This window comes from Bos indicus x Bos taurus, chromosome 17 (genome assembly GCF_003369695.1).
Source record: "Bos indicus x Bos taurus breed Angus x Brahman F1 hybrid chromosome 17, Bos_hybrid_MaternalHap_v2.0, whole genome shotgun sequence".
In the NCBI taxonomy this organism is placed as follows: Eukaryota; Metazoa; Chordata; class Mammalia; order Artiodactyla; family Bovidae; genus Bos; species Bos indicus x Bos taurus.
The window spans coordinates 20,158,730-20,185,864 of NC_040092.1; the positions used below are offsets into that span (position 1 = coordinate 20,158,730).

The 27,135-nt window shown below is 46.9% G+C and overlaps 1 protein-coding gene across 2 annotated transcripts in view; it reads right to left on the reverse strand.

The window, feature by feature from the left end:
* The window catches only part of VPS37B (VPS37B, ESCRT-I subunit), a 31,504-nt gene extending 12,923 nt beyond the window's left edge, over window positions 1-18,581 (reverse strand). Inside the window, exon 1 of one of the 2 annotated variants that reach the window (XM_027566929.1) lies at window positions 18,326-18,581. In XM_027566929.1, coding sequence (XP_027422730.1) covers window positions 18,326-18,566 — 241 coding nt within the window. In that variant the 5' untranslated portion in view covers window positions 18,567-18,581. The remainder of the gene's footprint in view (window positions 1-18,325) is intronic. The other variant, XM_027566930.1, reaches the window with a different exon arrangement.
* Window positions 18,582-27,135: the final 8,554 nt, after the last annotated feature.

Genomic DNA, 27,135 nt, shown 5'->3' on the forward strand with positions numbered 1-27,135 from the left:
ACCACCTAGGAGGGAAGGGGGGTGTTCACAAATCCCCCATACCCAGACCAGTTCTGGAGTGTCTTCAAAGCCCCTGGGTGATCCCAATATCCAGCAAAGCATCCGGCCTCACAGCTTTGCCCTAAAGTATGTCTATGAATAAAGCGTATTTTCCTGGGACCCAAGTCAGGTCAGACTCACGGCTACAAGTCACACACAGGATGCACGGAGGCAAACTAAAACTTCAACCCGCAGGGACGGCTGTTAAGCTGGCTGTTTTCTCTCCATCCCCAAGTGTTCAGATGTTTTTACATGAACATCAGGAAAATCTCCAGTGGCCTCCAAGGCACACCTGCAGTGCTCTCTGGGGTGGGGGTGGGCAGTACTGTGGAGACTGGTGGCGAGGACAGTGGCTGAGGTGGGGAGAAGCCCCTTTCTTCAGCCTCTGACAAAGCTCTTCCAATACAACCGTGGGTAGGGAAAGACCTTCCTCCCTGATGTTCTTCTTCATCATCCCAGTTGAGGAAAGCTGGGAGGAAGCGGCCAGCCTTATTCTATCATTTGCAAAGCAAAGGTGGGGACAGGACTCGGGGGACCGGACAAGCCACACTCGGCAAGGCTGAAGCAGCAGCACCCTGGGTGATGGGACGATCCAACTCTCAACCTCCTGTCCTACAGACCCGAGGACACCGGGAGAGGCCCACCGCGCAGAGCCACAGACCCTGAAATTGAAAACAGGCTCTCCAACCTCTTGATGGTTTCTCATGATCCTTTTTCTTAACCATAGAGAAATCTTTTCAGGAAATAATCTCTCTGTGGTAACAAAACATTTTTATATGTCTGCTCAGTTTCACTTCAGTTTCCTTTTCCTTTTCTGTTCAAAATCAAAGAAAACTGAGATGTGTGATGGCAGCATTTACAGTTAAGTTCGATTTATACAGTGACTTCTGCCCATCGGTTCATCTGTGAGCAGGGCTGTCGGAAAGGATGGTCAGCCGCAGCCTACAGCGACCTCTCAAGGGTGTGACTTTTTTTTTCAACTTTCCTCTTTCTACTTGTAAACAATGTGTGAATCACTGCAATAAGTATGTATAAATTAACAGTAAGTTATGCTTTAATTAAAAAAAAAAGCTGTTAGATATTAATAGAACCAGAGGGGCAGAGGCTCTAGAGAGAGAAGCTGCCTTTGTTTAAAACAAATAAAACAACGAAGGTCTTTCCCACACGCTTGTCCAGGCCGAGTGGTGCTCCCCTCTCGTGGGGGCTCACACATCACCACAGGACATTCTCACAGAATCCACCCGCCACCTCAGATGCTCAGGTCATTATTTATCTGAAGGAGTGTGGTAAAAAATGAAGTTGGTTAAGAAAGAAAACAGATCTAAACTCCCCTCTGGGCGACAAGAGTGGTATTACAGACGAGAGGCGTTGGGGGCAGCCCGGGAACCGGCCTGTGCCCCGCTGTCCTGCGCTGGGTCAGGGCTCGGGGGTGCAGTGAGGCCACATCTTCTAAACCAGATGCTTCTCCTGTGGGAAGTTTGGATTCCAGCTGGCTGGTCGGCCCCTTCAACTACACCTGCTCCTTCCTGAACACTCGGTGGGTACACCTGCTGATGTTTCCAAGCTAAACCTTTTTATGGAAAAATACTCACAGAGTGGTCCTTCCTCCCACTTTATATAATCCTTATCGTAACAAAGTCAATGACATTATTGAATTATGTTAGCAAATTTCAACGAAATGGATGGAAATCCTTAGTCGTATTAGAAGTCCTTTAAATGCTCAAAAGCCAGGAAGGACTCAGAATCTGTGCTGGGAACTAAGATAACAACACAGGTTTGGGATAAACCTGGTGGTCCAGTGGTTAAGAATTCGCCTTCCAACGCAGGGGACGGGGGTTCAGTCCCTGGTCAGGGAACCAAGACCCCACACGCTCTGGGGCAACTAAGCCTGTGAGCCGCAGCTACTGAGCCCGTGTCACAGCTAGAAGCCCACGCGCCACAACGAAGCTCTCTCGTGGGGCCAGTAAGGCCTGACCAGGCAAAGTAAATAAGTAAATATTTAAAACACACACCTGCCTTCTTACTTACCGCCACGCTCAGAAGGCCTAGTATTTATGCAATCAATGATCCCATTTTATTTAACGAGCAAACGTCTTGTCTGGCAGATAAAACGCTCCCTGCCAACAATTTTGCTCACGCTGCTCCCAGCCTGGCGCCCCCTTCTCCTCAGACCCCTGCTCTGGCCATGGCTTTCAGCCTCTTTTTGGCCTCAAAAAGCCACACTCTCACTCTCGGATCGCCAGGCATGAGGCATAACCTACACGCCACTCAATCCATCCACTTAAAAGTGTGAGACCCCACGGTGAACTGCACCAGCCCCGGGGGGTCTACACCCACTACCTCCTTGTAAAGAACCCCTTTATTAAACACCCCTGGAGTCCCCTAAGCCGAGTGCCCCCTGTCCTGCCAGAGGCCCAGCTGGTACACCTGAACTGGCTTTCCCCGTAACATGCAGTGACATCTGGGCTCCTTCCTGTGGCCTCACTGAGCGCACCTCTGGTTTTACTCTGCGTTGCAGTTCGCTGTGCTTATTTATCTGTTTATTCATTCACCTGAAAAAGCATTTTATGAGGCACTGTTCCACGCTGGCTCTGGGCAGGGTAGGCGATGGACATGGGTGAACAAGCAGGCAGAGACCCTGCCCTCACAGAGCGCCAACTGACTGAAGACAAATGAAACCAAGTCACGCTAACACTACCACTGAGTCACAACTCCCGGGAGTGACGGGCTTGTGTGGGCTGAACGGTGGTCCCCAAGAAGAAATGTCACATTCTAATGCCTGGAGCCTGGGGATGTGACCTGATTCAGGGAAAAGGTGTTTGCAGATGTAATTAAGTAAAGGATCTGAAGATAAAGAGACCACCTTGGATTATGTGGGAGGTCCGAAATCCAATGACAAATGTCCTTGTAGGAAACACATACAGGAGAAGATGTAGAGGGGAGAAGGCCAAGAGAAGACAGAGACGGGGATGAGTGATGCGGCCACAAGCCAAGGAGCCAGCAACACCAGGAGCGGGAAGAGGCTAAGCGTGGATTCTCCCCTAGAGACTCTGCAGGGAGCGTGGACACCCCTGATTTTGGACTTCCAGCCTCCAGAATTGTGAGAGTGTAAGTTTTCTTGTTTTAAGCCACCGAGTTTGTGTGATGTGTTATGGCGTCCACAGGAAATGACTCCAGGGCTGGAAACTTCTATTTCCCCTCAAGATCCACTCTCCGTCCTGCTCTGGGTCCCAGGGGGCTGCCTGGCTGAACCACAGCCACCACGTGCCTTCTGGTTGCAGCTGGACTCAGCGATGGGAACTGAGGGTGCGAGGAGCCTGAGAGGAGGAGGGGTTCTCTGGGCTCCCTCCCTCTGGGGTGGCTGTAGGTGACCTCAGCCACCACCCTCATCCAAAGCAGCCCTCTCGCTCCTTCCCTCATTCTCCACAGGCTGCTCCATCCCTCAGGCCTGGAGGTGGGACGGCACACCTGTGGCCAGTCTCTCACCGGCCCTGGGGGGTCTACATCCCCGCCCCCCAAGCTGAGTGCCCCATCTTGCCAAAGGCCCGACACACAGAAGTGGAATGGCTTTTCCCGAGATGTACACCATCTCGGGAAAAGCACATGCTCAGCCTTCTGATGAGAACATCAGGCCCCTGAAGAGAACTGTGTCGTGTTCACGCCCTCTTGCCCAGAACGTGGCACGGCACCCAGCTCACCACCACCTAGCACTAAATGCTTGTGCTGCTCGATCTGGAAGACTCCTGACTGCTGTGGCCTTGGGCCACTGCCCGTCAGCTGTTAAAACCTTGCCAAACTGTTCTGAAAATTAGCTTCTTTGAATGTTTATAATACATTTTTAAACAGTTAATGTCACAGATAAATGCTCATTATTACAAACAACCAGGCGAAACTATGTGTGCCAGGAGTGTAACAGTTTGGGAGGGAGACACAAAGGGAGGACGCTGAGATGACGACGGTGAAGAAAAACCCCTGCCACGGCGCAGACGTCAGACACGCAACACGCATCTGCAGATTCATCAGACCCCGGCCAGCTTCACACAACCCCTTCTCTTCAGCTCAAAGTCAGCCCTCCTGGAAACCCTATTAAAATGTGGGAGTAACGTTATGATTGTGATGGCCTGCTACTGCTGCTAAGTCGCTTCAGTCGTGTCCGACTCTGTGCGACCCCATAGACGGCAGCCCACCAGGCTCCCCCGTCCCTGGGGCTCTCCAGGCAAGAACACTGGAGTGGGTTGCCATTGAAGCCACTTATTTCACATATCTTTTTTTTTTTAGTCACTCACAAACTCCAGTACCTAGACTATGAATCATGAGAGCCACCAAAACATGTTTCAACACAGTGGTTGGCTCATTTCATTCATTCATTCAAAAAATACTTAAGAAGCACCATTACGTGCCAAGCTTGGGAGAGACGACAACCAGAATACAGTCTGTCCTCTTGAGCATCAGTCTCCGCATCAAGACCCCCTTGGAGAGAGGCCATGGGAGCTGAACACCACCCAACTCCAGAGGGCACCATTCACTCTGCATTGCAGCCCCGGCTGCATTTGCTCTCCAAATAAAAGGCCCCGGGGAGGAAAAGTGGGGGGTGGGGGGGAGTCAAACAGATGTGAATTTAAAGATTTAAGATGAGTTATCGGTGGTGACAGGAAAGCTTCACTCGCCAGCACCTGTTCAATGTGCAACCAACATTCACTGAGCACCCACTGCACGCTGGGCGCTGTGCCACCTTCTCGTCACGTATTATCTCCATTTAACCCTCTTGGTGAGGGTGAGACAAATCTGTTCCCATTTTACTTGGGAAAAAGGAAATTCAGTCTTAGGAAGGTTGAAGAGACCACCGCAGACAAAAGTTCCGGGAAGGAGCTCCAGACCTGCAACCTTCAGTGTGAGGATGTTCAGCCCCAGCGTCTCCTGCATGATCGGGCCATCGACTGCGCCACAGAATCCACCCTCCCACACAGAGGCCAGTCTATACGTCTACCACCACGTCTCTAAGTGCCAATAACCATCTAAATTCCCCTCCTATTTATGTCTATTTATTTTTTTTATATTTTCAAACACAAAGCAAAGCAAAGGCTAAATATAATGAATCCCTGGGTGCCATTCTCCCGGGTTCGACAATCAGCAACATTTACCGATTGCGTTCCATCTGCCTGTACTCCTCACTTTAGGGAATGTATTTTAAAGCAAATCTCGGCATAGTATCATTTCACCCTTAAAATGGCACAAGAACTTTTATTAACTCTAACTACAATGCCATAACTACACTTACTAAAAATTCTTTAATTTCACCTTCTGTATGGATCGGCCTGCATTCCTCTATGAGCATTCTGCCTCATCTGTTTGAGTACTTGAAATAACTGATATAGGAAAAGCAGGATGAATGTGTGATTTCACCACCCCTCCACTTTTAAAACCACTTTTAGAAGGCTGAGTTAGTGCTCCAGTAAACTCTAAAAACAACCAGTAGGCTTTTTTTCTGGAGGTACCATTATTAGGTAACAGATTTTTAACCAGCTGTCGTCATTAATCTTTCTAGTGCTCAAGTTGTTCACGGCCAGTGGGAGACACCTCGAGCCGGCTCTCAGGCTGACACCCCCCCGGGCCCTGACAGCTGCCCTGCTCTCTGCTGAAACAAGATGTCCCAGACCCATCTGTACTCATGGGGCCCCCAACCCAGACTGATCCTTCTCAAAGACATACTGGTTCCTTCTGGTGGGAAATTAATTTTGATTTGGATCTTTTCCTCTATAAATAAAATTCAGTAGAGAATTATTTTTAATACAAAGATATAGAACGGAAGAAATCTCAGCCTTTGTACTTCCTACTAGGAATGTTCAGGTTGCATTAAGACTTTAAACACAGCAGGCTTAGGGATTAGGTGATAAAAGGTCAGCGTGCATTCAGCCAGGTTAACCTCATTTCCTTTAGCTGTGCTATACTTGATCTAGTTCACCGATTAAGTTTAGGGTGGATTTCACCAAAGTTGTATGCAACTTGAGTTTAGGCTTATATACTAAAGGTTATCAGAACACCCAAATTCATCTTCCATTCAGTGAAAAGATGTTCCCAGTGATACAATCACTTTATCAGAGTCTTCCAATTAGAGACAGCCTCTCAGGAGGAGCCTGTAATCCAAGCCTACAATATCCCAGAGGAGACTTGCAAACGCAACCCAATGTGGCTTGATTTAACCCAAGTATTCCTTGAGTTTTTATGAAAAAACTTAACAGCTGCTGAGTTGGACTGTTTAACATGCTAACAAAATTAAAAACCTGAAAAAACAAAAAATACAGTTAAAGAACTGGAGAACATTCTGAAACTGTTCTAAAATACAACAGTCTCGTGGGCTGTGTGAAACCATCTCCAAGGCTACAGCCTACTCGGGAAAGGACATTTGCCAGCTGCTTATCAAATGTTCCACCAAAACAACCACTCAAACAGAATGTATTAGACCAAAAAAGACAGCTATTTCTGATGGCAGATACCAAAATCCTTCTTGCTGACAGAAACTTGCTGTCCTTAGAAAGCAGCAGATGACGGATGCAGACTCGACCAATCCTTTCCACATGGAGCTGGCTCGCACCTTAAAAATTGAGTGTTATTCACTTTAAATGCAAAAATGAACACAGAAATGCAAAAAACTAGCTCCAGGGAAGAAGTTAGTGGTCTCAGCGACACACAACTCGATTGTTTTCTATTTCTGGCAGGCACAACATACCAGGGTGTTCTGTTGGGCTTTTTTTTTCCCCCAGAAGACTTACTTCCTAATATTTAGAGGAAAACTAAACAAGATCTCCCCACTTCCTGGACTTGTGTGGACAGCTGTGCCAATAACAAGCGTTATTCCTGGCATCAGGGGCCTTGCAATTCCTGGGGACTCAGGGTGGAGACAGAGAGGGGTGAGGAGCAGAAGGCAAGATGGGACCCAAACAGACCACAATGTTACCTGTCTCTGACCCTCATCTCCTAAAAGCAAGGGGCTTGTCACACCTGGACCCACCCTACTCCTACGGAATCAGAACCTCACTGCAGGTGAACCAGGAAACAGAGAAGCCCTCATTTCATACTATCAGAACCAGTCAGCTCAGCTGCTGGTTAACTGAGCAGTTTGGTTAAAGTGGTGACTCACGAAACACTTAGAATTTTACAGATCTTATCCATGTTTTTCATTTAAGGCAAAGGTCTTTTCTTAGAAATAAGGTCCACTAGCTCAAGTTTCAAAAGTTCCTCATCCAGACCACAACCTCTCTGTGGGGGAACTTAAAAAAAGACACTGGACAAGCAAGATGAGAGCAGAATCCTTCTGGAATCTTCAATCTCCCCCTATCAAGTCCATACCTAATTTACTAGCTTTTTCCCCTCTAGTGAATCACCTGTTAGCCCTCAGCTTACAGGTTTTTTTTTTAAGATTTTTCTGATGTGGACCATTTAAAGCCTTTATTGAATTCGTTACAACAGGGTTTCTATTTTATGTTTTTGCTTTTTGGCCATGGAGGCATGTGGGAGCTTAGCTCGCTGACTAGGGATTGAACACTCATGCCCTGTACTGGAAGGCAAAGTCTCAACCCTTGGACCGCCAGGGAAGTCCCAGCTTACAGCTGTCACACACGGTTCATCAGTCGCCATAGTATTTAATGAAATCATGTGATTACGATAACAAATAAAATCAGTGAACAGGTCTGAGAGCCAACACACTTGACTCTGGGTAATTACTCAGTGTCGGAGCCGAAATGCCCAGGGGATCTGACCATGATGGGGGGAGGCATCAATCATTGTACCTGATGAAGGGCCTGGAGAGCGCCAATTACTGGGACACTTTAGTTAAGTGGAGGGAGGTCAACTAATAGCTTCTACTGTAATTTTAAAGTCCAGATCCCTCCTCCCTTTCCCAAAAGAAAGCAGTCTATGGAAGACAGAACTTCTAAACTTTGCTTTTCTTATTAGTAGTTCCTTGCCAGCACAACCAACCAAAGTGTTCACTTGTTTAGTGACAGCTTCGGGGTTTTCCCCTCTTCGTCTCCTCTTAACCACAACCTACAAGGAAAGAATGTATGAGAATTTTCTGGGATGGTCTTTACACAGGTGCAGGTGAGAAAACGCCTCTCCAGGAAGATCTGGGTGTGTGTTAAGACTACATCTTTAGAAGATTTTGCTTTTACATGTAAAATATATCATGACATGAACTTCCAACACCTGACTCAAACATTCAGTTCACTAGATAACGTTTACTCTCACATGACTGAAATTATTCATCTCTGTTCAGTATGAGAAAATGCTATTCTAATAACGAGGTTTTTTTTTTTTTCTAGTCTGTGGATAGAGAAAGGGATTAGTCAAAGGAGAATCAGTTACTCTAAGTTATTCTACTTAAATTTCATACACACACAAAACTGCAATTTTAACTGATGCAGGGAATAAAATTTCTAACAAAAAGAATCACCAGATAATTTTTTGAAAATAAGTCATTCTTAAGTGTTGATATTTTAATAGATTTATGTTCAAAGATGTTAACTGCAATATAAATTATGAAAGCAAAAAAACAAAAACAAAAACAAAAACCCAGTACCTAAGGGACTAGTCACATAACTGTAGCATCAGTTCAGTCGCTCAGTCATGTCAGACTCTTTGTGACCCCACAGACTGCTGCACGCCAGGCCTCCCTGACCATCACCAACTCCCGGAGTTTACTCAAACTCATGTCCATTGAGTCGCTGATGCCATCCAGTCATCCCATCCCCTGTCGTCCCCTTCTCCTCCCACCTTCAATCTTTCCCAGCATCAGGGTCTTTTCAAATGCATCAATTCTTCCCATCCATCAGGTGGCCAAAGTATTGGAATTTCAGCTTCAGCATCAGTCCTTCCCGGAGAAGGCAATGGCACCCCACTCCAGTACTTTTGCCTAGAAAATCCCATGGACAGAGGAGCCTGGTAGGCTGCAGTCCATGGGGTCGCTAGAGTTGGACACGACTGAGCGACTTCACTTTCACTTTTCACTTTCATGTACTGGAGAAGGAAATGGCAACCCACTCCAGTGTTCTTGCCTGGAGAATCCCAGGGACGGGGAAGCCTGGTGGGCTGCCGTCTATGGGGTTGCACAGAGTCAGACATCAGTCCTTCCAATGAATATTCAGGACTGATTTACTTTAGGATGGACTAGTTGGATCTCCTTGCTGTCCAAGTTGCAGCATACCCACATGATTAAAATATAAGTCGCTAAAAATCATGTCATTGAAGAATCTTCTGACAAAAAATAAAGTGTTCAGGGCATAACTTCACAGATAAAAAACAAGACAAAAACTACATGCAAAATTATCCCAGTGGCAGAAAACATAAAGAAAACATATAAAATGTTTAACAGTGTTTATCTCTGAGTGGTGGTATCACACGTGACTACGTATTTCTTCTTCATAGTTCTGTATTTTTTAGTTTTTCTATAATATGAATGTTAAAAATGCAATTTTTAAAGGTTTGATCAATTGGGATCAGAAATTTTATACACTATATAGACTTCCTTGCCTTCTCAAACAGAGAGATGAAAATAGGACAGCCTCTGATGGGACAGAATTGTCAGTACCAAGTAACCATAGAGCCCTCTGTGATAAAAACATACTCCTGGGCCACGGAAGCAGATGGCTACATTTATGACCTTAAATAAGCAGTTGCCGAAGTATGCCCCAGGGAACCTAGCCCCACCAGACTGATTAAGTGTGGGAAATATTGCAATACATGCTATTAATAGCTGTAAGAGAGAAACCAAACAAGGAAAGCAAAAATAAAACCCCTCTTATTTAACCAGATTCCCCAAATTTCTTCACCATGGAACCCTTTTAATGTAATCACCATCAAAAGCCATCGAATCAAATAGCCCCAACCACTTCATTAACAACTGCTGAAGCTTTACTTACTGGGCATTTCTTAAACTGTCATGCACTGTGTTCCAGTTTACAAACACCGTCTTATTTCATCCTCCAAATGTCTCTCAAGGATGCTATCTTAATCCTCCCATTTTAAAGATGGGGAAGCCAATACTTAGGAAGGTTCATCCCTGTCCAAAGTCTCCTAGCAACCCAAATCCTGTCTTAACCACTATGCTTAACAGCTGATCTTCCATTTTTTGAGCAGCTTCATTTATTTCTTGATGGTGTATAATCGGGTCTACTAGTTATCTCCTACACCCTGTAAAAAATCTGCCACTGACAAGCCGAGAAGACCAAGCGCGTCGTTACCTGAGTTGTGTGCAAAGCAAGATTCAGCAGACTGGGCACTGGGTTCAGCGTTCCCTGCTAAGAGATTCTGACTGACTGAAAAAAATTTTTTTCTTCCAAATTCTTTCAGCCTTCTGACTGATCCCTCTGCTTTCTGGTCTTACCCCCTCAAATCCATCCCCCTCTGGCTGCCTGAATCATTTGTATGAATCACCAAGTGTGACTGCGCCACTCCCAGGCTTAAAACCCTCCCTATGACTGGACAGTGAAGCCCGAGCCCTTTCCACAAGCTTGGGACCGTCGGGTTTCTACCGGCCTCTCTGACCCCGTCCTCTCATGCCCTGCCCTGGTCCCTCCAGCGAGGCCTGCAACAGTCCTGTGCACCCGCTGTTTCTTTTTCGTGTCTCTCTTTGTGGGGCCCGGAAACCCTTCTCCCTCCTTACCTGGCTAACTCACCTTTGCAATCACAGCTCCTGAGTCATCACCAGGAAACACTCCTGAGGATCACCCCCAGCCCTGCAAAGGCTCTCCGGGTCTCCCTCCCACTAGGGCGTGCCCTCACCCCTACTGCGTCAGGTACATTGGGATCGGCTTACGTGTACCAGCGCGATCCTCAAAGATGAAAATTCTGTGGCTTAGTGGTTTCACATCCCCAAGGTGCTCCATGAAGGTTGAGTAAACGCATAAACTTCCTCGACATCAGCTGTGCTCGCGTTAAGGAAAGCCGCTTTCTGATGGCAAACGTTAATTAGCACTTACTCTGTCCCCCTGCCAACAACGGCCCTGGGCTACAGTATGAAAATAACCTCAGGGCGCCATTAGCTAACCTTGGAGACAATAGAAAATTTGATTGGAAAGGAACATTAACTATGGCACTGCTTGTAATGTAACAACTATCTGACTATCTGCTTTTCACATACACTCTTTGGTATGACGGACCATATTGCTCACAGTTTAAATGCTTTCCCCCGTGCACTGCAAGGTAACCTACTGACCAGACAGCTCCACCCATGGCTCTCTTTTCCCTCTTCCCTGTGAAGAAACTAGAATTTTCCTCCGTCTTTGTACCATTGGGTAGGATGGTTTTCCTGAATGATGATGGGATGTAAAAACCCCCTGGAGCCGAGGAAGGAGATAAACCAGCTAGAACTCTTGCCCCAGCGTGTTCCGAGCCTCAGCAATCACACCCATGAGCAGAGGCTGACGCACAGGTCGTTACAGACACCAGGCACTGTGGCCTGGCACGGTCCCCTGAGCACCAACCTGCCAAACGCTGTGATAAAGCCGAATCTACGACCGAGCTGACTGGGCTCAAGAGCACCTCGATTCTGCACGTGTCCTGAGGCTCCTCTTGACCAGTCTGTACAGCACAAGCAGCTCAAAAGGATGCTGACTTGTCTGTAAAGTCGAGTCATCAGACCCGTTTCTCCTTGCGCCTCCATGGCACCTCTTTCCTTCTCCCAACCCACCGACGATAAGCCCATTGGCCTTTTAAACTTTTATGTTCGCCTTGATTTCAACAAGTGCTTGGGAGAGGTTACTTAGCTCTCACATTTGTATCCCTGAGCTCCAGAACCGCACAGTCAACTGCCCACTGCACGAGGCCACGTAACTGCCGTGCCTGTCCCCCTGCCGGGCTCCACGGCCCCAGGGACCGCCCCCCCCTCCAGGCTTGCTCTGGGCCCTCCTTTTACTCACTTTCGCTTAAAGCCCATCTAGCTCCACTCACTCAGGAGCATGAACTGGGCACAGCCTATGTGCCAGGCCTGTGCTAGGGCGCCCGGGACACAAAGAATGGAACTCCGGGGCCAGGCAGGGACACAGGGAAGCAAAGGACTTACAAAATGTGTGTCAAGTGCCACCAAGGAGGCACAAAAGAGGCTAAGGGGCCGTGTGTCTGTGACTGAGCGGGAAGAGTGTTTGGAAGGCAAAGCTGATGGGCCCCTCAGTGGGCAGCGGAGCGGGGTACAGCTCCACGAGGGTGGGAAGTAGGAAGGGGCTCAGCCAGCTGGTCTGCATCTCCCCCCCCAGAACTCTGGCTCGAATCCTAAGCTCTTCTCGCCTGGTCTTCCGGAACCCCCTACGCCAACCCAGCCCACACTGCGGCCAGCACGGCCTTCCTGCGGCGCTCCTCCGATCACACCGCGGCCCCGCTCCAGAGTCACGGAAACTCAGTGCTACCAAGTGAGTTGCCACGCAGCTCCTGCCCGGGCTCTCGGCCTCGTCAGCTTTCTTTCTTGTCACTTCCCTTCACACGAGCAAACCTGACCTGGTAACTCACGAGTCATGAAACCTGCCCTGAGCTTTCCTGCTCGGTGCCCGGGCTCAGCCGCCTTCCTGAGCCCCCACTTCTGTCAATATACAATTTAGAGAAATAAATACCTAATTCAAGACAGTGGCTCCCTGGCGGGGTGGGGGTGGCAATCACGCTCGGGATGGAGCACAGGGTTTGCTCTGGCTCGGTCGCGTTTTCTTCCTAAGCTGCTGGCAGGTACACAGATGTTCCTTGTGTCATTCCACACCCTTACAGGAATTACTGTATTTCATCATTTATTTTCTTAAAGCTTGCCGGCCTATCAAAGTCCATCTCTTGCAGTAGGAACCTAACCTAGCCAGAAAGCCCCTCTTCATCTGACATTCAATGTTATTTACAATTCATGTGTGGCCTTTCTCTTATTCTTCCTCTAAAGAAAATAAACAAACGACTGTGGTAAAATATACACAACATGGGCCTTTCCTGGCGGCTGGGTGGTGAAGAACCAGTTTGCCAATGCAGGGGATGTGGGTTTGATGCCTGGGCTGGGAAGATCCCCTGGAAAAGAAAACGGCAACCCACTCCACTATTCTTACCCGGGAAATCCCATGGACAGAGGAGCCTGATGGGCTACACCCCACGGGCTCACAAAGAGTCAGACACGACTTTCCGACTAAAACAGCACACGCAACATAAGACTGGCTGCTGCCACCACTTTCCAGGGCGCACTCGCCCGCCAACTGCGTGAGTTTGCTGTGCGGCCACACCATCATCTGTCTCATCTCCCCGATCCGAAGCCCCCCACCTCCCATTCTCTCTGGTGCTGTGGATGTCTGTGCACTGAATCTCTCCCCTAAGTTATAATACAGCGATTATACGCTATTCATGTTTCTACCCTTTACACTGCCTCACAGGTGGGTGCTGCACAGACGTGGACCAGACACGGAATCGGCTTGAAATGGCAGCCAGGACATTATGCCTTTTAGTTTTAGCAATAACAGCCGATATCAACAGTCTACTCAGTGTTCACTCTGTGCCAGGTACCGTGATAAGTATCCCAACAACTTCTCTGATTTAGCCCACCTGCAACCCTATGGAGGCGCTTGCTGTTATTGTCGCCTCGTTGAAAAACGAGGAAACCGCAACTGGAAAGACAGAATGTTTGCCAAAGGTCACATCGCCGGTAACAAAAGCCGGCTCTGTGCTGTGCCGCCCCCACTGCGCTTTTAATCAATACAGAGGAAGTAGACAGCAATTAAGTAAAATAAGGGATCGGATTTCACGTAAGCCAGCCTAAACAATTCTGAAAATCTCGTCAAAGAAAGGGAGCCACCCTCCACCAGCTTCACCTGCGATGCCACTTAGCCTCACAAGAACCCTAAGAGGAAGGCACGGTCACTGTCCTCACTTTCCAGGGGACGCACTGAGCTGGAAAACAATGAAATAAGTCACCAAAGTCGCAGCTATAGTCTTTCCACGAAATCCAGATGCCTTCTTTGAAAAAGAAAGAGTCAGCCAATATTGGATTCCAGAAAATATTCTGGGACACAGTAATGTTTTACTCAAGAGTTAAAGTCATAGGTCCATGGAAGAGAAGATTTAAACATAAAAGTTGCCGCCTTTATATATATTAATGACTGGCTGACAGGAATAGAAACATACTCCAGTAGTAGCCACTCAAAAGGGTTTCACATCTCAGCCTCTAAAAACCAGTCCCACCAGCGTTCAGAGCTCGTTTGAGGAAGCAGTCCCTGGTCCGTACGCTTCAAAGAGCCATTATGATTCATGCAGTAGCTTCGCAGCCCCACACAAACCACCCCAGAACACGCCTTAGGGAAACAGCTTCTTCCAGACCAGGCTCTTGAGTTTCCACAGAACTGTTTCTCAGATCCTCAGTTTTTGCATGTGGGCAGTTTCACCTGCCACAGGAGCAGAGTTTCTGAGTTTGAATTCTTAGTGAATCCTCAGCTAACACCAACTCGTCAGCATTTCCTCAGAAAGCACACTGGGAAGAATGACCCAAGAGGTCCGGTTTAGCTGCCTAATCCCCTGAGCGATGGTTCCTTTTAAGGGAGTGCCCTGCAAGTCCAATGGGGTTAATGTGGACAGACAGACAAAGGCGCATTCCACCGCCAAGTAAAAATAACTTGACATAAAAATAAAAACGTGTGCATAAGAAATATCAGCCCAGAGCAAAAGGAAAGAGCTGCCCATCAGTAGGGACACACCACATTTTAGAGAACTGCATGCAGACAAGAGGAACAGGAAAAGAGAAACCCACGGGCAGGGAAAATGAGAATGTGTGCCGCTCCAACATTTTTGACTCTAGTTTCCAGCTGGACTACAGCTCAGAAGCCACAATTAAAACAATGTAAGTGAAGCACAATACACAGCTTATTTAAACCTAACAGTGAATGCCTTCAAAACCTAGCCACACTTTGCAGTCGCCACAAAATAGCCCCTCAGGCTTGAAGAAGCCTTACTCTACAATTTAAAACACTTCCTTCTGCCAATTAAAAAAAAAAAAAAAAAGGCCTCAGTTTAGGGTAAGAGATCTCCGCCTGAAAGTCCTGTTCTATTTACTGTCTCATTCTAGAGCTACTGAGACAATCACTAACCACAGAAAGCTAAAAAAAAAATTTAGGCTAATAACAAATAAAAATCTACTTTAGATTCTTGAAATAAGACCCTGTTATGTGGTTGGGCTGACCTTATATGCATGATTGTCAGTAACTGTTCCAAAAGAGAACTACAAATTACTCCTGCAATTACTCTTTATTGAACACCATTAATATGTACCATGTTAAGGACCTAACCCTGGAGAAGGAAATGGCAACCCACTCCAGTATTCCTGCCTGGAAAATTCCATGAACAGAGGAGACTGGTGGGTTACAGTTCATGGGGTCCCAAAGAACTGGACATGACTAAGCACTCACACAAGCACCTAACACGCACTCTCTAATATAATCCCCAAGTCAACTCTGAGAAGTATTTTCACTGAACTTTCCTGGTGGTCCAGTGGTTAAGAATCTGTCTCATCAATGCAGAGGATACAAGTTCGATCCCCGGTCCCGAAAGATCCCACAGGCCACAGGGCAGCTGAGCCCCTGTGCCATAACTACTGAAGCCCGAGTGCCCTAAAGTCTGTGCCCCATGAGAGAAGCACGTGGGCAGCTTCTCTGCAACGAGAAGTCCAATCACTGCAAGTGGAATAGCCCCGCTCACCACAACTAGAGAAAACCCACATGTGTAAACCAAGACCCAGCGCGGCCAAAAATAAAACTAGGAAGTATATTTTCTTTCCCACATACCCTTCCCCAGTGGCGGCTCACAGAGGTGAGGTGACCTGCCTGCAGTCACACAGCTGGGCAGTGGCCAGGCCTGGCCCGGAATGTATAATTCCAGAGCCCGAATGTTCTTTAACACCAGATCATAAACATGCCATCTGGTCAAAGCTATTTCACAAATATTTCCTTCTGTCTCACAGCCACCCCCAAATAAACCAACACGCAACATCAGCAGCTGAGTGAAACTGCCAGGGCCAGAATGCTGGTTGTTCACATCACAGCCCTTCCCTCAGAAACCCACCACACACGTCCAGGGCAACAGGACTTTCGAAGGGTCACCATGGCTGGGTGAGCTGCCTGGCTAAGGCAGTCTGGTTTTCACGTTCAATTTCCTTGTTTTAATAAAAGCACTATACCCTGAAGACCAAACCTCTGCTGAGTAATTTAACTTAATCACGTGGCCTAATCAAGAGAGGTTGGTCCTCAGTATTTGTATGAGGTACTCTGGCATGAAGATCACCTGTACTAAAAAAAAAACAAAAACAAAAACAAACCCTGCTAGATTAATCTGCCTCTCCCTTTAAATAGTAACTTACGGTGTGTCTCAGATAGAGGAACAGGTAAAGCTGTCCTAACAGCCTGAGTCAGCAGACTGACTTGACTCCACAGTCTTCCCTCCACTAAAAGGCACTTTACTTCTATTAATGTTCTACTAATATAACTACAGTACTCTGTCCTGAAACTGAGGAGTCACATATAATAAAATTAACTTGTAGGCAGTGTTACACATTAGAAATACATACCTATCATTTTATTATTAAACTAGAAAGATGCCTGCAGGCAGTCAACAAAAGGTCTCCCGGCAACTGACAAGCAGAGTTAACTAAGCAAAGATTTTCTTTCTTTGGAGACATGAAACTCTCATTCAGTCAAGAAAGATGGATTTTGTCACTTATTCTTCTCTTAAAAGGAAAGCGCCACATGGAGACCATAAATGGGGTGAATTGCATCTCAGAGCAATGTTATATGTGCCAAGTTACAAAGCCTGTGAATACAAGGGGTGGATTAATGGAAAGACTGATACCATCTTACTACAGTGGCCTCTCTGTAGCTCCGGACAATGATCTGTTGAGGGTTTTCCAGTGATTTTGAATGTGCAACCTCCATACTAAGCCCCCTTTTAAGGGGGCTGGCTCAGTGCTGAACAGTCAATCCCTTTGCAGAAAGCAAGCCAAAAGCCCCCACACAAGCTTCTGGGTGAGAAGCTTGGCCCTGTAGGCGTGGGAAGGCTCAGACTTCAGAGACAAAGGAGCAAAAGCAGGAGGTGGGCTGGGGAGAGCTGGCTGGGCCTGGGTCTACCAGCCTGGAGAGGACCCAGATTCACAGGGCTGGACTTTCGGGGAAAGAGTTCAAAAGGGCTGGGGGAGAAGGACAGAAGAAAGCACACCAGGAGCGAAGTCAGTTACCCCTGAGAACAAACCCTGCTACAAGGGATGGAGGGAGATCTCCAGAAACAGCAGGGGGCACACCTTGCAGAGACCAGGCAGCCTGTCTACTATCAGAGGTTGGGGTGGGCTGTCAGCCCCTGACCTCCAGTTTATCTCCTAAAAAACAACTTCAGGGATCCTCCTTGGCCCCAGCTAGGAAGGACACTGTGGGGCAGAGCCACCATGCTAGAATTACCACATTCCCTTCTTCTACGTAGCGGGGCATGGCATCCTGCCAATCCACAAGACCGGAGGTGAGCCCCCGGGACAACACTGGTTAAGACGCCTTCCAAATGAAGTCAGACCCAGAACAGGCCCTCTGACCCTAAGGATCCCTCAGATAAACGGCCAAATCAGATCTTAACCTAGGTAAGTCCGCTGCCCCGTGTCTCCCAGCCTTGGAGACGCCTGCCCACCCCTAAGGCCCATCTCAGAACCACCTCTCAGATTTAGCTAGACACTGCCCCCACATCCATCTTGGAACCCCCGATCCTTTCCTAAGATTCCTATCTAGCTAATCCACTCAGCCCCTCAAAGCCTATCCTCAGATTCCAGTAATTATTTCCCTGTACCCGTCAACCCTTCCCTCAACACCAACCCCTGCCCAGACCTAACCTTCCGCCCCCTCAGTCCCGTCTCAGGCATCCCCAATCCTCGATTACCGTCCCCTCGACCCATTCCAACCCAGTTTCGGTCCCTCAGTTTCCTCCTCGCCTCCCCAAACTCGGCCACAGCCCTCCACGACCCCGAATGCCCCTTCCAGGCTCCCTAATCCGCGTTCCACTCCGCCTCAGGACCCCTCCAGCCCCCGCAAGCTCTGTCCCACCCAAGAGCTTTTCCCAGCTCCGCCCCAGCCTCGGTCTCCTCATCCCCAACCCCACCTCAAGCCCCCCTCCCCAGTTTCTCGTCCCAGTCTCCTCAACCCAACATGAAGCACCGCGACCGTCTCCGCCTCGGGCCACCTCCAGCCCGCCGCGGGCCCCCGGCCCCGCGCGCCCCCCTCGAGGCCCCGCCACCGCCGCTTTGAACTGCCGCTCGGCTCACCTCCTCCATCTTCTGCACCATCTCTGTCAGCTGCCCCTCGTCCTCCAACAGCTCGTTGAGCTGCACCAGCGACAACCCGGCGAACCGAGCTTCGCTCACACCGCCCGCCATCGTCCCGTCTCGGCCGCCGCCGCCGCCGCCGCAGCTCTGGCCGCCAGGCTCCACGGACCGGAAGCGCCGCCCTCAAGGCCCGCCCCCAGCGGGGGGGGCACGTGACGCCAGCCGTGGGCCCTGACGTCATCGCCTCGCGGGCGGGAGGACATGACGTCGCAGTGTGGGCTCTTGGCAGAGAGAGTGTTAGGGGCTGGGGTTGTCTCTGAGAAGGATGGGGGCTTCTAAGGGAAGGGACCTGGAGACAGGCTTGGGACGCAGTGGTCAGCGGTAATGATGTCACTGCAGCATGACATCAGGAGGGTGTCAGAAGAGCCTTTTCCTCGAGGAAGAGAAGAGCCTTCTGACATCAGGATGTCAGAAGAACCTTTTCCTCGAGGAAAAAAAAGGCGTGGATCTGAAGAAAGCAGGCAGTGGGACGGAAGTTTGTGCAGCCTAAGCCCAGCCTGACCGAGGGAACCCCAAAGAAGGGGATTTATGGGAAAACAACTCTAGATGCCTTGGTTTTTCGTAATTGTGGAACTGCCAAGTCATTCATTTGACAAAATTTAGACCTACTATGTGGACTAGGAATTGGGTATGTCAGTTCAGTTCAGTTGCTCAGTCGTGTCCAACTCTTTGCGACCCCATGAATTGCAGCACACCAGGCCTCCCTGTCCATCACCAGCTCCCGGAGTTCACTCAAACTCATGTCCATCGAGTCGGTGATGCCATCCAGCCATCTCATCCTCTGTCATCCCCTTCTCCTCCTGCCCCCAATCCCTCCCAGCATCAGAGCCTTTTCCAATGAGTCAACTCTTTACATGAGGTGGCCAGAGTATTGGAGTTTCAGCTTTAGCATCATTCCTTCCAATGAACACCCAGGACTGATCTCCTTTAGGATGGACTGGTTGGATCTCCTTGCAATTCAAGGGACTCTCAAGAGTCTTCTCCAACACCACAGTTCAAAAGCATGAATTCTTTGGTGCTCAGCTTTCTTCACAGTCCAACTGTCACATCCATACATGACCACAGGAAAAACCATAGCCTTGACTAGACGAACCTTTGTTGGCAAAGTAATGTCTCTGCTTTTGAATATGCTATCTAGGTTGGTCATAACTTTCCTTCCAAGGAGTAAGCATCTTTTAATTTCATGGCTGCAATCACCATCTGCAGTGATTTTGGAGCCCCCAAAAATAAAGTCTGACACTGTTTCCACTGCTTCCCCATCTATTTGCCATGAAGTGATGGGACCAGATGCCATGATCTTCATTTTCTGAATGTTGAGCTTTAAGCCAACTTTTTCACTCTCCACTTTCATCAAGAGGCTTTTTAGTTCCTCTTCACTTTCTGCCATAAGGGTGGTATCATCTGCATATCTGAGGTTATTGAGATTTCTCCTGGCAATCTTGATTCCAGCTTGTGCTTCCTCCAGCCCAGCGTTTCTCATGATGTACTCTGCGTAGAAGTTAAATAAGCACAGTGACAATATACAGCCTTGACATACTCCTTTTCCTATTTGGAACCAGTCTGTTGTTCCATGTCCAGTTCTAACTGTTGCTTCTTGACCTACATATAGGTTTCTCAAGAGGCAGGTCAGGTGGTCTGGTATTCCCATCTCTTTCAGAATTTTCCACAGTTTATTGTGATCCACACAGTCAAAGGCTTTGGCATAGTCAATAAAGCAGAAATAGATATTTTCCTGGAACTCTCTTGCTTTTTTGATGATCCAGCGGATGTTGGCAATTTGGTCTCTGGTTCCTCTGCCTTTTCTAAAACCAGCTTGAACATCTGGACATTCACGGTTCACGTATTGCTGAAGCCTGGCTTGGAGAATTTTGAGCATTATTTTACTAGCGTGTGAGATGAGTGCAATTGTGCGGTAGTTTGAGCATTCTTTGGCATTGCCTTTCTTTGGGATTGGAATGAAAACTGACCTTTTCCAGTCCTGTGGCCACTGCTGAGTTTTCCAAATTTGCTGGCATATTGAGTGCAGCACTTTCACAGCATCATCTTCCAGGATTTGAAACAGCTCAACTGGAATTCCATCACTTCCACTAGCTTTGTTCGTAGTGATGCTTTCTAAGGCCCACTTGACGTCACATTCCAGAATGTCTGGCTCTAATTGGGTATATAGTTCTGAATAAAATAAAAAGGACCCCCGCTGACATGGAGCTAACAGACAGGGAGGCAAACAAAAAATAAACGAAGTGATTACAAATTGGGAGCAAAGAAGGAAATGAATGTTGAAATAAAGAGAGTAATGGGGATACCTTTAAAGAGAGTAATAAAAGGTGGTCCTCTCAGGGAAGATGACATCTGAGGAGATCTGAAGGGTGAGAAGGGCAGAACCACCCAGCATTCCTATAGGAAGCCCAAGCCTGCAAGACCAGCATGTACAGAAGCCCCGAGTCAGTTCTAGCTTGGTACATTCAAGGAAGGGCAGAAAACCAGTATGACTGGAGCATCAGAGCAGGGACCCATGTTAGTGCCGTGTGCCTCAACTCAGAGGAAGGTACCTAGACATTTAGATGGGCCAAGCTGTGCTCTTTCAGAGAGATTATTGCCGGTGCCATTGTGCAGTCTCCCCACCCCTAGAAGCGTTTCAAGATCCAGGAATTCTGGGAACTTGTTATCCTGCTTTGGAATCTTCCACAGTTCTAGCTGAATGAAACCAACATCTGAGGATAACCACAAAAGCCTCCTAATTTTACACATAAGGAAACTGAGGCCCTTGGAGGAGGAAGTTGTCTTTTTTCAAAATCAAGTAATTGGCACATCTCCTGGCTCCCAGACTGGCATTGGCCACGCTGGCATCCTACCACACTGATCTCGGCGCATAACTCAGCACTGAGCACAGTCCAGACATTCAGTAAACACTTGTTGGCTGACTAATGAGCTTTGTGCATGAGGCTGATGTTTCTGCTCCCCCATCCGTAGAACATAAGGTCTGAGTTGTCTGCCCATACATTAGACTGGGCTCCAGTGACCATTCTCTTTCCTCCTAGCCCCTGTGACTAAGGGCACACATTAATAGGAGATGAGTAAAACTAGCAGAAGCATTTCATACTATCTGTAAACAAAAGATTTTTATTGAGTTCTAAAAGGGCCCTCGATTGTTTTCTTCCTTTGAGCTTGTCCAAAAAGATGGCTTTAAGAAAGACCATAATAAAGAAGAAGGGGATGGAGAAAGTCAAGTTTATAACCAGAGTAGGCACTCAGTTTAATTTCATTATTTTCCCTTTTCTCTCCAGGAAAAGTATAAACCTGCCAAATTGAGAATAGTAGCTGTACTTCCAGGAAATCCTCACCCATGAGGCTTAAGATGATGTCCAGAAGTTTCTCAAATTCCCCACAGAAGGTAAGAACAAGGTTGGAGGTCAGAGCACTCCAGAACATAGAGGGGTGACGTGACTCATCCAAGGCACACCAAGAGCAAACTTGGTCCTGAATGGCATACCTGTGTACAATGGTCCCTAGAATTCTTAGTCCAAACCAGGTTCACAGCAGCCCTGCCTGGTCCTTATAAACCTTCTCAAACCTGCTTTCTGCCACTGACCTAGTCGAGTCACACACCACTTCCTTTGTCAAACAGAGCAAACCACAGAAAGGTCTTGTTTTCTGCTGCTCTAAAAACTTCTCGTCGCTCTTAAAAGTGGTTGAGAGAAGAAAAGAAACATAAGAAGATCCTGGCATTGGTGTCAAACCTGTTGATTTAAATGCGTGGGTGAGCTGGTACATCTCCCCCCCCAGCTTTGTGTTAAACTAAGGTCGGGGTTTCTCTGCAAACTTACACCTGCCTGCAGTATTTCTGGGTTAACTAAAATTTTGCACTGGTGAATTAAGGGCAATGTATGTAGGTGCCAGGGCTTCTGTCTCAATAGGAGCATTGTTACTGCCTAGAAATGGATCTCCTGTTACATAACATGGGGAAATGGTTTGGAAGGCATACTTCCCCACCACCTGATAAAAAAAGAAAAATATATAAGGTTCAACTAGGTAGAAGTTACGGTCTTCTAGCCTTGAGGTTAGAATTCTTTCTCTCTGATGGAAGTAAAGAGAATTACAGATAGATATTTTCCAGTTTGAGAAGCTGGAAGAAAATCTGGACCTGATGATGCCATATCCATAGCACATGCTGTCAGCTATGTATGGGCAGCAGAGGAATGATTCCCTAAGGCAGCAGGTGGAAGAGCCACGCTCCTCGGGACGTGTTGCTCCTCCTGATGTCACCGCTGTGGTCACTGTCATCTACTAATATCCAAATAGCCCACGTGACCTAAGTACTAGTCATCAAGAAGGGGGGAAAAAACTCATTTTGGACAAAGTCCCTACTTTGGCGAGTGTAAGGAAGATATAGAAATAGAGAGCAGTATTTTTTTAAATTATATTTAAGGTTGGTGTTATTTGGGTGTGTTAGGAAGGTAGAGAATGTAGAAAGCTTGGGTATTTTGATTTGAGGTTTGTGTTTTCTTGGTTTGGGGATTTTTCTCTTATTTTTTGTTCCCTTGTGTGGTTTATTTAATCAACTATTTCAGTCCCCCCACAAAAAAGAAGAAGAGGGAGAGGGAAAATATAACAAACCCTCACGTAACTCACCAAGTTAAGGACTAAACATCACAGGCACAGTTAAAGCCCTTAATATCCTTTCTCCCTCTCTAGAGGATAGCTACTGTCCTATTTATTTTACCTTACATGTATATATCCATAATCTTGATTTTAAAACATACACATTATATGTATATATGCATATATAAGGGGCTTCCCAGGTGGCGCTATTGGTAAAGAACCTGCCTGCCAATGCAGGAGACATAAGAGATTCGGGTTCAATCCCTGGCTCAGGAAGATCCCCTAGAGGAGGGCATGGCAACCCACTCCAGTATTCTTCCCTGGAGAATTCCATAGATAGAGAAGCCTGGCAGGCTGTAGTCCATTGGGCTGCAAAGAGTCAGACACGACTGAAGCGACTCAGCACAGTGCAGCACAGCACACATACATATATACACAAACAGGTCTTTCTGCTACTTGCTTTTTAGGATCAATGGTGAGTTTTTTGCTTTTTAGTTTTTTTTTTTTGGCCACACTGGATGGTTGTGGAATCTTCGTTCCCCAACCAGGGATCGAACTCCAGGCCCACAGCAGTGAAAGCACGGAGTCCTAACCACTGGACCACCATGGAATTCCCAATAGTGGGTTTCTGAGATGTATCCTTGTTGATTCAGGCTTCCCAGCTGGCTCAGCGGTAAAGAATCCACCTACTGCAGGAGATGCAGAAGAGGTAGGTTTGATCTCTGGGTTGTGAAGATCCCCTGGAGGAGGAAATGGCAACCCATTCCAGTATTGTTGCCTTAAAAAAAAAAAACAAACAACTCACGGACAGAGAAGCCTAGCATGCTGCAATCCACGGGGTCACAAACAATCGGACATGACTAAGCACACACACATCCTTGCTGATTCATACAGTTTGGAATGCTTTTTCCACGGCTGTATGGTGTGCCATTGTATACATACATGGCAGTTTTTAAACTCCTTTCTTCTGTTGTTGGGGTCATAGGGTATTCACATCTTCAACATTATGGGATGTTGCTAAATTGCTTTCCAAATCATTGTACCAGTAGTGCTTGTTTTATTGTGATCAAATATATGTAAAATTTACCATTTTGAATATTTTAAGTGCCCAGTTCAGTGGCATCAAGTACATTCACATTGTTGTGGGACCATCGCCACCATCCGTCTCCATAAGTGAAACTCTGTATCCATGAAGCAGTAATTCCTATTTCCCCCTTCACCCTCTGGAAACCATTATTCTATTTTCTGTCTCTATGAATTTGACTCTACTAGAGGCCTCACCAAAAAGGCAATGGCACCCCACTCCAGTACTCTTGCCTGGAAAATCCCATGGGCGGAGGAGCCTGGTAGGCTGCAGTCCATGAGGTCGCTAAGAGTCAGACACGACTGAGCAACTTCACTTTCACTTTTCACTTTCACTTTTCACTTTCATGCATTGGAGAAGGAAATGGCAACCCACTCCAGTGTTCTTGCCTGGAGAATCCCAGGGATGGGGGAGCCTGGTGGGCTGCCGTCTATGGGGTCGCACAGAGTCAGACACGACTGAAGCGACTTAGCAGCAGCAGCAGCAGCAGCAGAGGCCTCACATAAATGGAATCATAAAATACTTTTCATTTTGTCTTCCCTGGTGGTCCAGTGGTTAAGACTTCTTCCTTCCAATGTAGGGGGTGCAGGTTCTATCCCTGCTCGGGAAAGCTAGGATACCACATGCCTCTCGGCCAAATAAACACCAAAACATAAAACAGAGGCCATATTGTAACAAATTCAAGGACTTTAAAAAACTTTGTCCTTTTGTGACTACCTTATTTTACTTAAAATAATGTCTTCAGGGTTCATCCTTGTTGTAGCATGTGTCAGAATTTCATTCCTTTTAAAGGATGAATAATATCCCATTGTGTGTACCTACCACATTTTGTTTATCTGTCAATGGATATTTGGGCTGTTTCTACCTTTTGTGTTGTGAATAATGCCACTATGAACACTGGTATACAGTTATCTGTTTGAGTCCTTCATTTCAGCCCTTTTGGATGTACACCCAGAAGTAGAATTTTTGGACTATATGGTATTTTTATCTTTTGGGGGGACCGCCATATTGTTTAACAACATATATTGGTGCACATAGCAACTGCACCATTTCACATTCCCACCAGTCACACACAAGGACTCCAGTTTCTCTGCATCCATGTCAAACTCATTTTCTGGAGGGTTTTTCCTTTTCTTTTCTTAAGTATATAAACAGCCATTCCAGACTCTTCGTTGGCTTTGCTTCTGTGACAAAAAAAAAAAAAAAAAAAGAATAAAAAAACTTGTGCCAAAAAAAGTGATCTCTGAAAGATTTGTGTCACCTCATCTCTCACCCAGTGTAGGGCAGATGTAGGAGTGTCTAAAAAGTTCCAGAAACTGACTATCATCTAAAAAGATAACTCTACAAGCCAGGAAGTAAGATGTAAACCAGTCCTGGATGAGTAGAGAAATGAATGTTTCTGTATGTAAAGGATGTGGCTAGTTTTGAGAGTGAGAACTTGAAAATGATGAAGGGAATGGGAGACAGATGGCTGTTAGATATCGGAAAGGTGCCTGGGGTAGCCAGCCTCCCGATACGCACACCTGTGAGTAGCCCTCTATTGTCTGCTAACAGAGCTGGGCTGTGTGATCGGGGGAATAAGGCAGTGATGGGCATCACTTCCAAGATTAGGCTTCTATTTCACACTCCTCTTTCACCTGATGAACTCTGGGGTGAGCCAGCTGTCATATCAGGAGGACATTCAAGACGGACACATGATGGGGCTTCCCTGGTGGTCCAGTGGTTAAGGCTGGGCCAATGCAAGGGACACGGATTCGATCCCTGGTCCAGGAGGATCCCACTTGCTACGGAGCAACTGAGCCCATGCACCACACTGCTGAGCCAGCGCTCTAGAGCCCGAGATCTGCTACTACTGAGCCTACACACTGCGCTTAGAGCCTGTGCTCCACAACAAGAGAAGCCCTCGCAATGAGAAGCCTGCAAACTGCAACTAGAGAAAGCCTGAGTGCAGCACCGAAGACCCACAACAGCCAAAAATAAATAAAACAAATCTTAAAAAAAAAAAAGAAGTCGTACACATGATGAATTACATGCTACCAACAACCATCCTCAGCTGAACCTCAGGTGACCATAGCCTCAAGAGAGACCCTGAGCCAGAACCACCCAGCTACGCTGCTCCAGGGCTCCTGACCCTCAGAGACTATGAGAGATAATAACTGTTGTTGTTAAACTGCTAAGTTCTGGTGTAATTTGTTCTGCAGTAAAAGATAACTAATGCTGCACCTGGAGAGGGGTCATAAGAGATAAGGATGAATAAAGAACCATATTATGATGACTTCTGGAGTAGGAAATGGCAACCTGCTCTAGTATCCTTGCCTGGAAAATTGCATGGAGAGGGGAGCCTGGTGGGCTACAGTTCGTGGGGTCACAAAGAGTTAGACATGACCGAGTGACTGAGCACGCGCGCGCACACGTTATGAAACTTAAAATGATCAACATTAAGAGAACGGATAAATCTGGGTGGTAAATCTGACATGGTATATTTAATAGCCATGCAAATAAGAAGCAGACTATCAAACAACATGGAAAAACCAACAGGAGTTAGTATCAAGGTACAAAGGCAAAATATAATCACATATTGTGATTATAACTATGAACAAGTCATGCTTGTATATAAACAAAGACTAGAAAGTCTTTTTAAATTGTTGGTGGATAGGACAGTAGATTAAAATTTTTCTTGTATGAGAGTTATGTTAAGGTGACAACTTGCTTGTAGTTTTTAGTTTTTTAACAACAACAAAAAGAAAAATGATGCTGTTTCCTTTTAGCAGCTCCTGACAACCTCAGAAAAACCTTTATTGAACATCAGTGCAAAGACCAAAATAATCACCAAAGACATAATGAAGTCCTCAAACCCCAGACTTCTATGCGAAGCCAACCCACAAGAATTAAAAACGCGTTGACTCATACTCCAGTTTTTACAGTCTGATCTCCTTTCAACTCCCTACTTTAGTGTTGCTGAAATTTTACTCTTCTCACTATTTTAAAGAGTTTTTGTTTTTTTTTTTAAATCGGCTTTGCTTTTTGTACCTCTCACCAGAAACTATTCTGTTCTGCACCATTATTT